The sequence below is a fragment of the Vombatus ursinus genome, unplaced genomic scaffold (genome assembly GCF_900497805.2).
Source record: "Vombatus ursinus unplaced genomic scaffold, bare-nosed wombat genome assembly UNPS02014797.1, whole genome shotgun sequence".
NCBI classification, from domain to species: domain Eukaryota; kingdom Metazoa; phylum Chordata; class Mammalia; order Diprotodontia; family Vombatidae; genus Vombatus; species Vombatus ursinus.
Genome location: NW_020954575.1, coordinates 17886203 through 17902816, shown reverse-complemented (window position 1 = coordinate 17902816; position 16614 = coordinate 17886203). Strand labels below are relative to the sequence as shown.

Sequence of the window (16614 nt, the reverse complement as noted above, 5' to 3'; positions counted from 1 at the left end):
TGTGCAACAAACTTTATAGTGGTCATGCCCTCATATTTACCCTCTAATAACTGTATCCAAGTTTGCAAACTGCTCAAGCTTTAGTCCTTGCAATTTTTAGCATTTTTTCCCTTGCTTCTAAAACTGTTTCCAGTATCTTTACACTTCTCATATTGTCTTTCCTATTCTTATTCTTAAATGTTCTCAGATGTCATCAGAGTTTTCTAATAAACCTGATTCATTTGCATAGCTAAACTTATTCTAATTGACTTGTACCACATAGGTGGTGATGGTGGTGATAATACAATGCCAGCATTGTGCCAATTTCCCACTAATAGTCACAGATTTAGGTTGACTTGAGGGAGGCATCCTGATGCAAGAGAATAAATTCTGACCTTAGAGTCAGAGGATGTAGAATGAATCCTCCCTACAGAGTCATTCTAGTTCTAAATCCATGATCCTTAAATCTATGCCTTTGTAGCCAATGGCAGGTATTTGCAAACCAACTAAATGGAGATCTAGTTTCTTAAGCCACAATTTACCTCTTGAGTTCTCTCTGAAATTCTGTGAAGACTATTGCTTTTTCTTAGCTCTTTACTGTATACTAGTGTGCATGCCAAATGTCATAGTAGACCCATGGCCTCAGCTATTAGGTTCCACTAAGGAAGGAGTGTGCTTCCAAGCTCCAGCCCTCCCTTTATAGTCTGCACACACTTGATAGCACACAGATGAGTGGAACCAAAAATGGTATCACTAACAGGTTGCAATTCTCCTGGAACAGTGACCAAAGTGTCTGACTCTTAGAAATGACAACAAAACCCACACAAGGGTTATGAAAATAAGTGAGTCATATTCTCAAGAAGTATCATTTACCAGTATTGCCCCCAACAGGTCACAGTATAAACAAGTGAATTGCATTATATATTCAGAAGGTTTTAAACTGTGATAATAAAGGGGAAAGATACACAGTGGAAATTCTAGGTGAGACTTAAAAGAAAAAACAAATTTTATTGTTGCTGTTGTTGGAATTACAATAGCAACCACCCAACTATAAAAGGAAGATGAATGATGAGTGCTTGTTGCAGGTCTCAAAGTTAGCTCAAAGGGATGATATAGTTGTAGTAACAAACTTCAAGTATCCCAATATCCATTGGCCACTCTGAGGATAACTGCAAGTTTTTTATTTACCAGAGTGGTAATTTCATCTTTTAAAAGACTTAAGAAGTGACTAGGGAATAGATATTCCTTTAGACTAGTGGTTGGTAAGGCAATAAAAACAGGAACCTAGGAAAGCAATAGCAATGTCAATGTGGAACTTAAGGTAAATGAAAGAGAGTCAGATGTGGCTTTATTTATACTCTAGATTTAATTCGTCCTTTCAATTAAAATTTCTTAGTATCATTCTGTCTTAGGGGTATTTCATGTAGGCAATGTTTTATTGGATTGTGTTTTTAATCTGATCCTTAATGCTTTTTTGTTTGTATACATAAATTCAACCCATGAGTATTAATTTGATGCATATATAACAAACATAAATGTTTTCATTTTCTATGGTGCTTTTATGCCTAATGTAACTTCTCTGGTTATCTCTTATGTTTATTTTTACATTTGCCTTGTCTGAAATCATGATTATCACTTCTATTACAGTTCAGGTATGGGCTGCCTGAGCACTGTTCTAACCCTGTCTCCTAGTATGCTTCCAATACAAGTCTGGACAATCTCTTTGGCCACTCATGGCTGGTCTCTGTTCAGAATATCTTCAGACGTCTTCTTGGGACATTGTGTATTGGGTAGAAGAACTTACTGCCATTTTTCTTCTGTTTTCTTTATTATTGCTCCTTCTATTGAACTTTTAGAACTTTGCTGGAGAATGCTGTAAGGGCTGGGCTCCTCTAAAACTTTTCACTTGATCATCTTAATCAATAGACCCCTCCTCTTTTAAAATCCAACTCATATGCCACCTCTTCCATGAAGCCTTCCTTGGTTCCTCTATCACTCTGTCCTCATGTAGCACTTTTTTTGTAATTCTCTAATTTACTTGTCATATAATGTTTCAAATCAAAGCTATCTGATGAGTCACTCCTGATATCTTATTTGTGCTACCATACTGATCCAACACTGTTGTCACCACTACCGCCAGATTGGGGGAGGGAGGCTCAGTACTACCTACTGGAGGGCCTCCCCTCCTTTTCCAGCTGCTAGTACTGGCCCTCTTATCCCATTCTATCATTCAGAGATAATAAGCTTGAAGAGTTTAGTCTATCAGTTTTGATAATTCTGCCCTGGGAGTATGCTGTCCCAATTACTGTGAGCCTACCGTATCTAGTGAAAATAACAACTCTGATTTATCCTGGTCATCTTTCTGCCATGCCCTTCCCTCAACCACTTCTACTAGTTCCCCAAACAGTAACTAATTCAACTCTACCATTTCTTCTGGAAAGCAGAAGCAGATGTAAATGGACTGCCTTACAACAACACTCAACATCACAGTGACGCCCCAGAGCAAGACACCCCTCCCTAATCACCACTGCCCTGGATGACATCTCTCCCTGTTAGAATGCAAATTCCTTGAGAAGTGGGTCTGCCTTGCTTTTCACATTTGGGTCTCTACTGCCTAGTCCTTAGTGGGTCCTAAATAAGTGGGTTTTTTACCCATCTATCCATTCATTCTCTCATAGAAAAATAATTTATCACCTATAGCTGAAATCTGCCTCACCTGATTTCCTATTGACTGTATTGCTTAATACTCTATATTGTTGACCACAAACTAAAAATGCACACACACACTACACACACACACACACACAAGGTTTCCTGTATTAGAAATGAGAAGGAGCTGAAAGCAAGGAAATCTATTGTGGTGCATAAACTTACAAAATTAGCACAACTTTTTCTCACTGCCACTCAAGGCCTCATCTGTCAGTTCTTTGAGTTCTGATCAATCTTAACTTTCAAGAGTTGGGTCCCTATATTGCAAGTATCACTAACTCTCCCATCTACTCCCATGCGTAAGACTTACATCTTATCTCATCTTATCTGGGCCACCGACATGTTTAATTTTGTCTCAAACCCTTCCATTGTTCAGAGCCAGTTTCTAGATCTATAAAACCCAGAGGGAGCATGAAATGTGTCCTTGAAACCCCCTCCCTTCCCTCTACCCATAACCTCACTGAAGTATGCTTGCTTGTCATCCCTCAAATAGCTCCCTATAACTATATAAATATGCCATGATATTCACTGACACTTCGGGATCCATTACTTTGAAAAAAGGGAATGAATTCCTCTTCTCCTCTTTTCCCCTCCCTGCACAACTACATAATTATAAGAGATAACCATTAACACTCTGTCTGCTAACCAAAATTGTGGTCTTGTTTGTATACCACACTGTCTTGGTGTTTTATTATCTTCTTAAACTACAAGCCCCATAAAGGTAAAGGACCATGTTTTATCTAGTTTTGTATCTCTCTTTGTATTGCCACAGTGCTCTGTACAAGGTAGATATTTAATAAATGATTCTTTGCATTGTTCTTCACCATTTATTGGTACATGCCCTCATCATTTCACACCTGGACCATTTCAATAACCTGCTAATTAATTTTCCTGCCCCACGCATCTCCCCACTCTAGTCCACCCTTCACTCAGCTATGAAACTGACTTTCTAAAATACTGATCTGATCGTGTCATACACCCCACCCCATCCCCTCCACTCACTAAATTCCACTGGATCCCTATGACCTCCAATATCAAATTTCAAAATGATCTTTGGCTTTTAAAGCTAAATCCAGCCCCTTCCTACCTTTCTAGTCTTCTAACACTTACTACCCTCTGTATATTCTAGGATTCAGCCACATTTGCCTTCTTACTCTTCTTTGCACAAAGCACACCACCTCCCAACTTTTTGTCTTTTCACTAGTTCTCCCTCATGTTTGTAACATTCTGTCTCCTCACCTCTATCTCCTTGTTCTCAGGCTTCAAGACTCAGATCAAATCCCACCTTTTGTAAGAGGCCTAACCCATTCCCCCCAACTCCTGCCCCCCTGCTGTGCCTTCTCCCTGGGATTACTTCCATTAATCGTTTATACATCTTCTGTACATAGTTTTCTGCATGGTCATAACCCCCTCCATTAAAATGTGAGCTTCCTGAGACCAGGTGCCATGCTTTTGCTGTTCTCTATAATCCTAGTATTTAGCATGAGGTCTGGTAATAGTGGGTGCTTAATTAGTTTGGTTGATTGATGGATGGAATGATTGTTCCAAGTCATTCCCATGAATTCCCTCATCCTACTGGAAACAATTCCCAAACCTGCACCTCTAACTCTGGTCTCTCCCCCAACTTCCCAACAGAAAACTCCACCAAAGGTTTCACTGACTACTTGAGTTCAACAAGTCAAAAAAGGAGCTCATCGTCTTCCTCTCCAAAATCTGGCCTTTCCCTTAACTTCTCTACCTCTCTTGAAGTCACTAACATCCTCCCAGTTGCCCAGAAAACAGAATCATCTTCCTTCTCCTTCTCTCTCCCTCACCTAATTTCCAAATCCTGTTTATTCTACCTCCAAAATATCTCTTACTTTTCTATTCCCATTGGTATCAATCATCTCAACCTAGTCCTTCACTATCGCTCATTTGGACTATTGTATTAACCTCTTTACAGGTTTTCCAATCACCAATTTCTTTCCTTTCCAGTCTGTATCTTACATGCCCAGCCAAGAAAACTTCCAAATGCACCCCTCTAATCATGTCACTCCTAGACTTCAATACCTTCAATGGCTCCCCATTTCCTACCAAATAAATTCCTTAGCCATTCAAGGCTTTTCCAAATTCTGGTCTACATTTACCTTTCCAACCTTATTTATCACCATTTATTTTCATATAATCCACATTCCAACTTAGCTGGATTGTTCAGTCTCTGCAAGGACATCTTTGTTTTCCTGTCCTTTTCCTGTCTTTTGGCTCATTTGTGCCTATTCCATTGCTACCTATTGAAATCCTTCCCTTCCTTCATGATGCAAGTCTGGTTCTGGCTCCTCTATGAAGAATCCTTTCTCTGCTTTCTGTGTCCCCTCTCCACCTTCTGACAGGGCACGTGCTTTTCCCTACCTTGCCAGTTGCTATCATCCTTTCTGAATTTTCAAACAACCAAAAAAGTGTGAGTGTTTCTGTACCATGTGTAACAATGCATCTTTATGCATCATAAAGGATTTCATGTGTGTTTGTGTGCAATTAACAAAAAGAAGTGGTTAGCCCTGTCAGATAAGTTAATGTTTAGTTTGAAGCTTGAAGAAAGGAGATTCTGTTCTTCAGTAATAAGAATTTTTGTCAGGCATTAGTTGTTGTTTTTTTTAAATAAAGGATAAAAATTATGCAATTTCATTTTGTTTTTGTGAGCATATGTCATATTACTACTTGGTCCTAAAGTGCTTTACCTATTACCCACAGTAGTCTCACTTATACTCAAAATTTGGAGTAGTGGCTATTACCATTGCTGATCCTATGAGAATGTGAATGTGATTTCAATATATGAAATGCAAAATAAACTACCACCCAAGGTGAAGAAAAAATCCCCATTCTCCTGGAAAGTGAGCTCTCCCTCCTCACATTTTCTGACGTATTTTTTGGACCTCTCCTTGTACTTCTCACAGTTGGCTTTGTTGTGTCACTGATGTACATGTTGCATTTCTACCTAATATATTATAAATTCCTTGCAGGCAAGAATTTGCATCATTTAATCTCCTACATTCAGCACCTACCACAGTGCACATAATTGGCACTTAACAAACACTCGCTGAATTAAATTGTCATAGTTTCTTAATATGTTCTTAAGGCAGATATAATCACATAAGAGATTGGAAAAGGGCACAATTAATAGCTAGGTTGGGAAAGCTCTTCAAATTATGGTTGTTAGTTTTTTCTTAACAACAGCCCCATACAGTGAATTATAGTAATTTAGAGACATTGGGTTATAGATAATTACTCTGGGATGGACCTCAGAGTCTCCCTCACTTGACAGCTGAGAAAACCAAGGCCTGGGTAGATTTTGTACCTTGTCATACAGCTCATAATCATCAGAGGCAGGATTCAACCCCAGGCCCTCTGACTCTAGAACCAGTGCCCTTCCTTCTGTACCACATAGAATCATATATACATTTGTAGGGCTGGAATGGACTTTAGAGACCATCTAGTTCAATGGTCTCATTTCATAGATGAGGAAACATAGGCTCACATACATGAAGTGACCTGCCTAAGGTAACATACCTTATAATGAGTAGAGCCAGGCATTGATCTGAGGTCTCCTGTCTCTCAGTCCAGAAGTCTTTCTGCATCACACTGTCTCTTTTCCTCATTTATTTTATTTTATTTTTTTCCTTTTTGGTGAGGCAATCAGAGTTAAGTGACTTGCCCAGGGTCACACAGCTAATGAGTGTCAAATGTCTGAGGCCACAAGACCAGAGCTCTATCCACTGTGCCACCTAGCTGTCCCCCTCTTTTCCCCATTTAGAATTGGAGAAACTGAGTCACAGGACAGTAAACTATTTGCTATGTTAACACTTAAAAAGCCTGATCTCAGAGGGGTTAAATCAGTCAACCAAACCAATTGGTTGATCAATTATTTTTAAGTGTTGGCATTATTTACCCAAGGGACTAGAAAAGTGACAAGAGATACTTTAGAAATAGACAAGGCAAGACTTGGAAACTGGGGTGAGGACAAGTAGTAGAAACAATAAGGAGAGTTTAATAGATGGCCTCAATTTTCCTGCCAGTTACTTCTGTCAACCCCACTTGAGTGGAGGTAGCTTGGGGTGGGGCAGGGGAGTTCCCTCTTGAAGCTAAAGCCCTTCCTGAGTTCCCTCATCTGTAAAATTAGGGTGCTGGACCAGATTCCATCCAGCTGGAACAGTTATTATCATCACTAATAATAATAATCCCTTCAATTTACATAGCACTTTATATTTCACAAAGAGCTTCTCCTCACATCTACCTGAGGAGATGGGTAGTACAATTCTCTTTATCTTCATTTCACAAGTCAAGAGGCCAAAGCTCAGTGATGCCCCTAATCACACCGATAATAAGTATGTGTGAAGAGACTTGAACCCACATCACCTAATTCCAAATCCTATGCTTTTTCCCCTCATTCTTTACCATACTTTCTATAACTCTATAACTCCAGAAGAAAGAAGCCCTTTAGACTTTTTTTTTATCTCCTTTCCATTCCTTGGCAATGAGTCAGTTCCTAAGCTACATTCAGCTAGTCATTTAGCATACCAGACACAACTTTATTGAAGGGTTGGGAATCTCAGGACATAAATTACAGGGACACACATCATATAGATACAAAGGCCAGTTTAGATGTTAATACACCAGGCTGAGGAATTTCCTCATTTCTAGATCAATAGATAGGTAGATAGAGAGACAGACAAAGAAATAGGCTCTCTCTCTCTCTCTCTCTCTCTCTCTCTCTCTCTCTCTCTCTCTCTTATTCTCTCTCTCTCTCTTATTCTCTCTCTCTCTTTCTCTCTCCATATAATATGCTACTAAATCTCTGCCCTTCCTAGACCAGGTCCTCATCTCATTCTGTTTCTCTAAGAAGGCTGGTTTCTTTTCTTAATTCTATCTTGCTCTTATACTTCCAGGCAAAGTAGAGCAACAATCCAGAGGATAGTTTCTTCCTCCTCTCCCTTCTCCCTTTTGCACCTTCTTCTGAGTGTCCTCCATTTCTTTCTTCCTCCTCCCCCCCCACCATATGCCAACCTTAGTAGACTTGGAGTCAGGTAGTCAAATTCAAATCCTGCCTCAGACACATACTAGCCGTGTTACCTTGAACAAATCATTTGATAATTCTCAGCCTCAGTTTCTCATCTGTAAAATGGGAGTAATAATAATGCCTACTTCACAGGGTTATTATGAGGATACGATGAGGATAAAGTGCTTTGAAAACCACAAGGAACTATATAAATACTAGCTATTATTGCTTTCTGGCATATAATATATGAATACTTTTCTACCTTTCCCTATCAAAACCTCCTCTCAGGAATTGGTCTGATACCTGTGTGACTTAAGTTTCTCCAGAACCCAGTAGTCTTCTCTTTAAATTTAAGGAGTTGGACAAGAGGATCTCTAAAGACCCTTTTAACTTTAAGTCTATGATCCCTATGATCTGGTACTAGTTATTTACACCTTAGCATGAGTTTGAAATGTTACCTTTGTCAATATTATTACCTCTATCTGCATTTTAGGCCTTATTACAAAATCCAGTTGTTACTTTGTCTCAGAGGTGTGCTAGGGACAGACATAATCAGCTCTCTTGAGAGCTAATTGTTAAATTTTCAGCATGAGAACTTACACATTGGAAATTGGCAAATTCTACAGATCAAGACTTGATATATTATTTTATTGATCATCTAGATTTAAGAAAATGACAAAGAAAATGTGAATGATTCAAACCAAACTTAAAAATGTGTTATGGGTACTTTTTTTGGTGAGCCAGTTGTTAAACATGAGCACATCATTGCTTTGTCTCCTTTTAAAGGAATTCTGGGCAATGGAGGGTAGGTGAAGGAGTTGTCTGAGGAGTGGTGTTCTTTCTCTAAATTCTTGAATTCATACCACGCAGGTACACATTCTTCTTATGAGTAAACTTACCCTCCTCCCAAAACCATCCATCTCTCCTTATGATTTTTTTTCATTCACCATCTCTAGCTGTGACAGAATGGCCCACCAACTCTAAACCTCCCAAGACTAATAATCCACTGGTCTTCATGATCTATGGGGCTCAACACAGTCTTCTTCCCTTTCATCATCCCCTAATTTCCCAACTTTCCCACTTTATGTAGACCATTCCATTCTCAGCTTTTCTTGTTCATCAGAATCCGTGCATAAGTCAAGTGTAGAGTATGGATTTGGAGGCCTCAGGCACATTTACTCCATGCTTAGTTTGTCTTGACTTTGAAGTAGAGATTTCTATGTGAAGTTGCACCAATGTAATATACCAACAACTCATCAAAGTTTTATTAAACAACTACTAAATGCTTAAGGAGCAGCTAGCTAGATGTCAGCTAGGGCAGCTAGGTGCCACAGCAGTTGGAATACTAACCCTGGAGTCAGGAAGACCTAAGCTCAAATCTGGCCTCAGCCACTTATGAGCTGTGTGATCCTGAGCAAGTCATTTAACCCTGTTTGCCTCAGTTTTCTCATCTGTAAAAATGAACTGGAAAAGGAAATGGCAAGCCATTCCAGTATCTTTGCTAAGAAAATCCCAAATGGGGTCATGAGGAGTCAAACACAACTGAAATGACTCAACAACAACAACAACAAAACTAGAGATCATAATGGATGGAACCACAGACCTCAAGGTTTGAATCCTGCCTTAGATACTTGTGTAACCCTGGGCAAGTTGTTTGCCTCTCAGACCCTCAGTTTGCTCATCTGTAAAATGAAAGGATTGGACTCAATGACCTCTAAGATCCCTTCTAGCTCTCAATCTATGATACTAAAGGATCCTATGAGTGCAAGGTACTATTCTAGATGCTAAGGAACCTGATATTAAATGTACAGCTACTGTGATCTGGAAATACACAATGTACTTACAGATCCCTAAATAGGAATTCTTTTACCTGGGGGTAGTCGGGAGAGGGGGACTATAGCACTGCAGAGGACAGTTGACAGCCCTATCAAAGGTGTGGTCAAGACAACAGAGTGGGCAGACTGTCCTCCAGAGAACCTGGCTCTCAACTCCCTTTGGGGTTGGGAGTGGGAGAGGTAAGTTCAAAAGACAGGTGCCATGATCATGGGTGCTAGGGGTAGCAATGTGGGCCTGAGCAAAAAAGGAGGAGGAGGAGGAGCAGAGTGGATAATCTTAATATACAAAGGTTGGGATTGGAGAGTGGAATAGGGTGGCAGGGCAAAGGAAACACCCTGAATGACTGGGAAAATGGTGGTGCCATCTTCCAACAGAAATGGGGAAGGTACGGAGTAGGGAGGAAGTCAAGATGACAGATTCAGTTTCACATATTAAGCTTGAGGTATTGGCATCATATAGAGACATCCAGCAGGTGCTTTAAGATAAAATTGAGAAAGTTTTTAAATATTGGAAAAAGTGCTATCAAATTACGAACTAGTCATTTTGGAATAAGTGTTTGTGAATATGTATAAAGAGTAATGTGAGAAAAGTAGGTTGTGCCAAATTGTGAAGGCTTTTAAGCGCAAAGATACAGAGGGTGTGTTTTACCCCATGAATAATAAAGAGCCATGATGGTTTTTTGAGGAATGTCGTGCTCATTTGTGCATCAGGAAGACTACTAAGCCAGTGACATGAAGAAAAGCAGATAGAAAATAGATGACCCTAGCACTTACTGGCCATGGATTTAACAGCGCTAACATCAGAGAAGTATTGTGGTATAGTAGAAAGTATAGTAGAATATAGTATATAGTATAGTAGAAAGAACAGATTTATAGTCGTTATTAAAGTTCGAGTTATTAACTGTATGACTATGGACAAGTTGTAACTACTATGAGCCTCAATTTCTTAAAATCTAAGTTTGAGATAATATTTTAATGATCTATCTCACATGGTTGTTATTCAGTCATTCAATTATGTCCAACTCTTGATGACCCTGTGGACCAGAGCATGCTAATACTGTACAGGGAGTATTCTTGGCAAAGTTACTGGAGTAGTTTGCCATTTTCTCCTCCAATGGATTAAGGCAAACAGAGGTTAAATGACTTGCTCGAGGTCACACAACTGTTAAGTGTCTGAGGCTGGATTTGAATTCAGGTAATTTTGACTCTAGGCCAAGGGTTCTATCCCCTGATCCACCCAATCTCACATGTAAACCTTAAAGCAATTTAGAAATTTAGGTTATTAAATCTAAAGTTATGATTACAGGGTTATCAAGTTGAAATGAAATATAGAGGAAATAGAGTCAGAGGATAGATTGTAATCAATGAAGAGCCATGAGAATGACATTTGCTGTTTAATCTATTACATTTATTAGCCATTACTAACAAAGGCAGTAAGTTGCCTTTTAAATAGTATAGAAAGAACCCAGGAAAGATCATTTGCTGAAATGAAATGAGATTGACAGAATCAAGAAACACAAAACATAGTTTGACCCGTTGTTGCCCAGTGTCTTTCCCTTGTGTTTTAAGAAAATCATTTCCTAGCATCTGCTTCCATTGCCTGCAGAGACTTTCGGGATTGGAATCAGAGAGTATGTATGGCATAGTTGATGAACAGCAGAAAGATACGCTTGGGAGAATTTGTTGTATACCAAGAAATAAGACGTAAGCAATGCAGCAAGGTGCTGTTCAGCAGACTTGACTTCTCATATGAGGCAGTCTTCTCCATTAGCAATAGGTAGATTTGTGGATGCTGGATGCATAGCTATTGGGTCGGCAGGACCTGAGCAGGTGTCTACTTGTCTTGCAGTAACTTGGGGAAGTAGGTTGGTAGTAACCAATGCCACAGCTAGATGGTTTTTCAGAACCAGTCACACAGCAAGCCGGCTGGAAAGAAGTGGACTTGTTTGCGTTCCTTTTGTAGGAAGAGGGCACACAACGAGTTGGTTGGCAGGAGAGAGACGTTCCACAGACTGATTTGCAGGAATTCTGCACAGAGCATTTGAGTTGGCAGCTGGTTGGCTGGCAGACATAAGACATATAAGAAGGTGGCTGGCAATAAAAGGACTGGAAGGACATAGGAACGCAGGAAGTTTGTTTGTAAAAGCTAGGCACACAGAAAGATGGCTGACAAGAAACAGGCATGTAAGGAAGTGGTTGGCAAGAGCTGAGAAAGTAGACAGGCTGATAGTAAGTTGGTCCACAGGACTGGCCTTCACAGCTAGTTGGTTGGCATGAACTTATCTGGCAAGGAGTTGGTTGGCATGAACTGGGCATGCAGATGGCTGGCTGACAGGACATCTGAGGACAAGAACTGGATTCAGAGCAGATTGGCTGGCAGGAACTGGACTCGCAGCCTGTTGATTGGCAGCAAGCTGATGGACATGACCCAGGCTCACACACAGCTTCCTGACAGGAAGCTGGTTGGCAGGCAGTGGTATCACAAGTCGATCGGCAGGAATTAGATTCAGAGCAAGGTTGCAGACAACTGCTGACAATGCAAGCCGATTGGGCACCACTAGCTTCACAACACCTAGCAGTATTACAAATGGGTTGGCAGACGAAACCCACATGAGATGCTGATGGAAGGCAAGTCAGTTGGCAGGATGTGGGCTCACAGCATGTAGGGTCAGGGCAACTCAAGTTGCAGCTAGATGGCTGGCAGTTTTCTTGGCAGGTAACTAGTTGCCACGTTTTGCCTTGGCAGGAACTAGGCAGGTAGATAGCCTTTCCATGGGCGCCACCATTGGAGTAGAAGGGTATGGTAGGTGCAGATGGAACAGCCTGGCAGGTTCTGAGACAACAGCTATCAGGCATAGTGTTAAGAATTCTGTCGGTGGCTAAATTGGTTCAAGAAGTGAATGAGCTGTGTCTAAGGTCCCTTACATCCTGTGGCTTTTATAGTCTATCCTCACTTCATGTGGGCATGGTCTTGGGCATCGTTTCCTTGTTATTGTTTAGGTTCATGTACGTACAAACATCTGATTAGCAGGCTTCATTGGCCTCAGAGGTGTTGGCCCCACTTAAGCAAAACTTGTCCAGTGGGTTTGGAGCCTTGGTAGCTAAATTTGGGGTCAGGCTATTCTAGCCCTCAAACTCGGCTGTCTCATTTAGAGTTGAGTTCCTCAACCTCACCTGAGGAGGAACAGAAGTTGAGCTAACCTCTCATCAGGCTGCACCCCCCATCAATACCTAAGTGAGTGTCACTCCCTCCTCCTGCTTGGAATGTTTGCCCTTAACCACTGATGCTGCCTTGAAGCAAAGTACAGCCCCATGTACCCAGAGTCAGGAGGAAATCCGGATGGACCTAATTAGATGCCAAAGAAAATGAAAATTCTCTTCCTCTTCTTTCAGAACTTTTTCTGTTCCCAAGATCATAGCCATTTCAGAACTGGAAGGGACCCCAGTGGCCATCCAGTTCAACTAATACCTAAGTGAGAATCTCCTTTCTGGTAAAACTAGTAAAACGTCCATTGATCCTTTATTTGAAGGCCTTTGCTGAAATGGGAGGCACTCCCTCTCTCTCTACTCTAAGATTTTTCTAATTGCTGGCATTTACATGGTACTTTAGGGTTTACAAAGCACTTTACATAAATTATCCCATTTGGTCCTCATCACAAAACTACAGCGTGGGTACTGTGATGATCCTCATTCTACAGATGAGTAAACTGAGGCTGAAATAGGTTATGTGACTTTCCCAGGGTCTCATAGCTAACAAATAAATGCCTGAGGCAGAATTCAAACTCAAGGTATTCCTGACATGATTTCCACTATGACACATGTCTGCATTTGAAAGCTCATCCTTATATCAAGCCTAAATTTCCACCCGCTGCTCCTAGCTCTGCTCTCTAGATTCAGACAGAACAAGTGAGATTTCAATTCTACATTACAATCACTCAGATTCTTGGAGACCTTTACCATCCCCCTTCTCTGGGCTTCCCTTCTCTGGGCTATGCATCCCAGGTTTCTTCAACTTATCCTCAGAAGCCGAGACCTCAGGGTCTTTTATGAGTCTGCTCCTCTAGATGTTCCCAAGCTTACCAATGCCCCTCCTAGAATGTGATGCCTAAGTGACTGAGTGCAGGACTCCGGGTTGGTCTGACCAAGCTAGAATACAGTGAGATTATTGCCTCCTTATTCCTTGATGGGCTCTTTTGAGAGGAGGATTTTGAAGTTTGGGGGTTACCTGGTCAACACCTGCATTCTCTTACTCACGCTCAGAGACAGCAGAAGGGGACAAGCTAATCAGAAAAGATGAAGCAGCTAAGTGGTGCCATAGTGCACAGAGCACTGGACCTGACTCAGGAAGATTAATTTTCTTAGCTCAAATCTGGCCTCAGATGCTTACTAACTGTTTGTCCCTGGGCAAGTCACTTAACCTTGTTTGCCTCAGTTTCCTCATATGTAAAATGAACTGGAGAAGGAAATGGTAAACCACTCCAGTATCTTTGCCAAGAAAACCCCAAATGGGGTCACAAAGAGTTGGACATGACTGAAACAACTAGACAATTAGGAAAGACAAGAAAGGATAGTTTAGTGTGTCTAATGATCCTGCTTTCTTCACAGTTGATTCCCCTTTCAGAACCTACCTCAAAGCATATCCTGTTTAATGTGACCTAATCACTTAAGCACCTAGGTGACACAGTAGATAAGAACACTGGGCCCCAAGTCAAAAAGAAAAAAACCTGAGTCCAAATCCATCATCAAATACTTACTAGCTGAGTGACCCTGAACAAGTCACTGAACCTCTGTCTTCCTCAGTTCCCTAATCGGAAAAATGGAGAATAATATTAGCATCTACTTCCCAAGGTTATGGTGAGGATCACATGAGTTAATGTTTGTAACATGCTTAGAACAGTGCCTGGACACATAGTTGGCACTTAATATTTCATTAAAAAAAAGAGGCACTTCATAGTGAGAAGAGCTGTGGCTTCTCTGCTGAAGTGATACGTTAGGGAAAGCATGGGGTTTGGAACGAGAAGAAAGGAGCTGGGTTTGAATTTTGAATTTGTTTCTTACTATCCCTGTGACCTTCCCTTATCTGGTTTCTGGTCCTCTTCTGTATGAGGCAACAGGACCAGAGCCCTTTCTCCTCCTAAATGCTATGAGTCTCTCAGTTCAGCTGACAACAGAGAAGATAATGCCAGATCCATATCCCCATCTGCTAGCGTTATCCCGTTCTCATCATCCTTCCTCTTACTGTGTGACCTCCAGCCCTGGCTGTATGTATATTCATTCTCTGATTTTTATGGAGGAGGTAGCTGTGATTTAGTGAGGCCAACCAACATATCATCCAGGGACTCCTGGTATTAACATTCTGATACTCAGGACCTTCAAACATTCTTTGTGCATTCTGCTTAGGAGGAATAAAAGGAGCAAATTAAATTTTGTCCATCTCTTAAACCTTTGGGCTTCTAGAGAAGCTCCCTGGACCCTGATTGGGGTAGGGGGGATGTCCCATGCCAAGAAAGATGAGATTAGCCAATCACATGGCCATGGAGAAGAAACAGTGACAGACCCCAGGGACCCTATCAACCAACAGCATGTAACAACTTTTGCAATTCATATTCCTCTTTTCCTGTCCTGACCTCTCTGAGCCTCAACTTCCTCATCTACAAAATGGGGAGAATATCTAGGGTGTCCATCTCATATAGTCCTAGACTTTCATGAAATTGATAAAACTTTCTATGGTTTCCTATTGTCTCTAAGATAAAATATGAGCTCCTCCCTCCAATATGTAAGGCCTTCCACAATGACCCTAACCTATCTTTTAACCCTTACTTCCCATTATTCCCCTATATGCACCTTACATCCCAGCCAAATTAGACTACTAAGCTGTCTCCTGAACCTGGCACTCCATCTCCCTTCTCTATGCCTTCCTACAACCTTCCCTCAAGCCTGGATTTCACTCCCTCCTTTGTCTCTCAGCTTTTTTTTCAAGAATCAGTTCAGGTACCAAAAGAGGAGGAGGAGAAATAATATTAATAATTAGTAGTAGTAGTAGTAATAGTAACAGCAGCAACAGTAACAGTAGTAGTAGTAATAGTAGTAGTAGAAACAATAAAAGTAGTAATAGCAAGTTTGCAAAGTGCTTAAAAAATATCTCATTCTGTTCTCATAACAACCCTGGGAGGTAGGTGTTATTATTATCCCTGTTCAACAGATGAAGAAACCAAGGTAGACAATGTTTAAGTAGCTTGCACAAGATCACACAGCAAGTTAAGTGTCTGAGGCCAGATTTGCACTCAGGTCTTCCTAATTCCAAGTCCAGCACTCTGTCCACTATGCCACCCAAATGAATCTTTCCTTGATCCCAGTTCTTAATGTTCTCTTCCTGCCCATATTACCTTACAGCTACTTCTGCATGTGTGTGTATTTTATGTCCCAATAGTAAGTAAACATTTAGAGGGCAGGAATTGCCTCATTTTTTTTAAAATCCTTAGCATATAGCACAGTCCTTACACATAACAGGTATTTAATAAATGTTTCTTGAATTGAATTAGAGATACAGAATGAACTTTGATTATGCCTATGATTATGTATTCTATATATACATATGTAATTATGCCTTTTCCTTCAAGGGTGCTGCCTGCAGAGCTCTTCTTTGGATGGACTCAGTTCTTAGAGACAATGCAGTATAGTAAAGTCCTAGACCTGGGGTCAGAAGAGACTTGGGATAACCATATCTGTCACAACCGTATCACAATGTTTAGGTGAACCTTAGACTGGATAATGTCTATAAATACTGTGCCATATAGATGTCACCTATTATTAATTCCTAGCTTTAGAACTGAAAGGTCATCAAGTCCCACCCCATCATTCAACAGATAGGAGACTAAGCCTCAGAGACTGGTATGCCCATAGTCATACATGGTCAGAGGCAAGATTTGAATCCAGGTGTTTCTGATTCCAAATCCAGCATTTTATACACTATATTATTATATCTCAATAAGGGATATATAGAATCCTTATGAAGAGTGCTTCCTAGGAAAAGAAGTATTAGAACATTATTCTCCTATGGAC

The 16614-nt window shown here is 40.7% G+C and overlaps 1 protein-coding gene across 1 annotated transcript; it reads right to left on the bottom strand.

The window, feature by feature from the left end:
* Window positions 1–10972: 10972 nt before the first annotated feature.
* KRTAP29-1 (keratin associated like protein 29-1) lies at window positions 10973–12445 on the bottom strand. The gene has a single exon (XM_027870623.1). The coding sequence runs from the start codon at window positions 12406–12408 to the stop codon at window positions 11320–11322; it is 1089 nt and encodes a 362-aa protein (XP_027726424.1). The 5' UTR covers window positions 12409–12445; the 3' UTR covers window positions 10973–11319.
* Between the last annotated feature and the right edge of the window lie 4169 nt (window positions 12446–16614).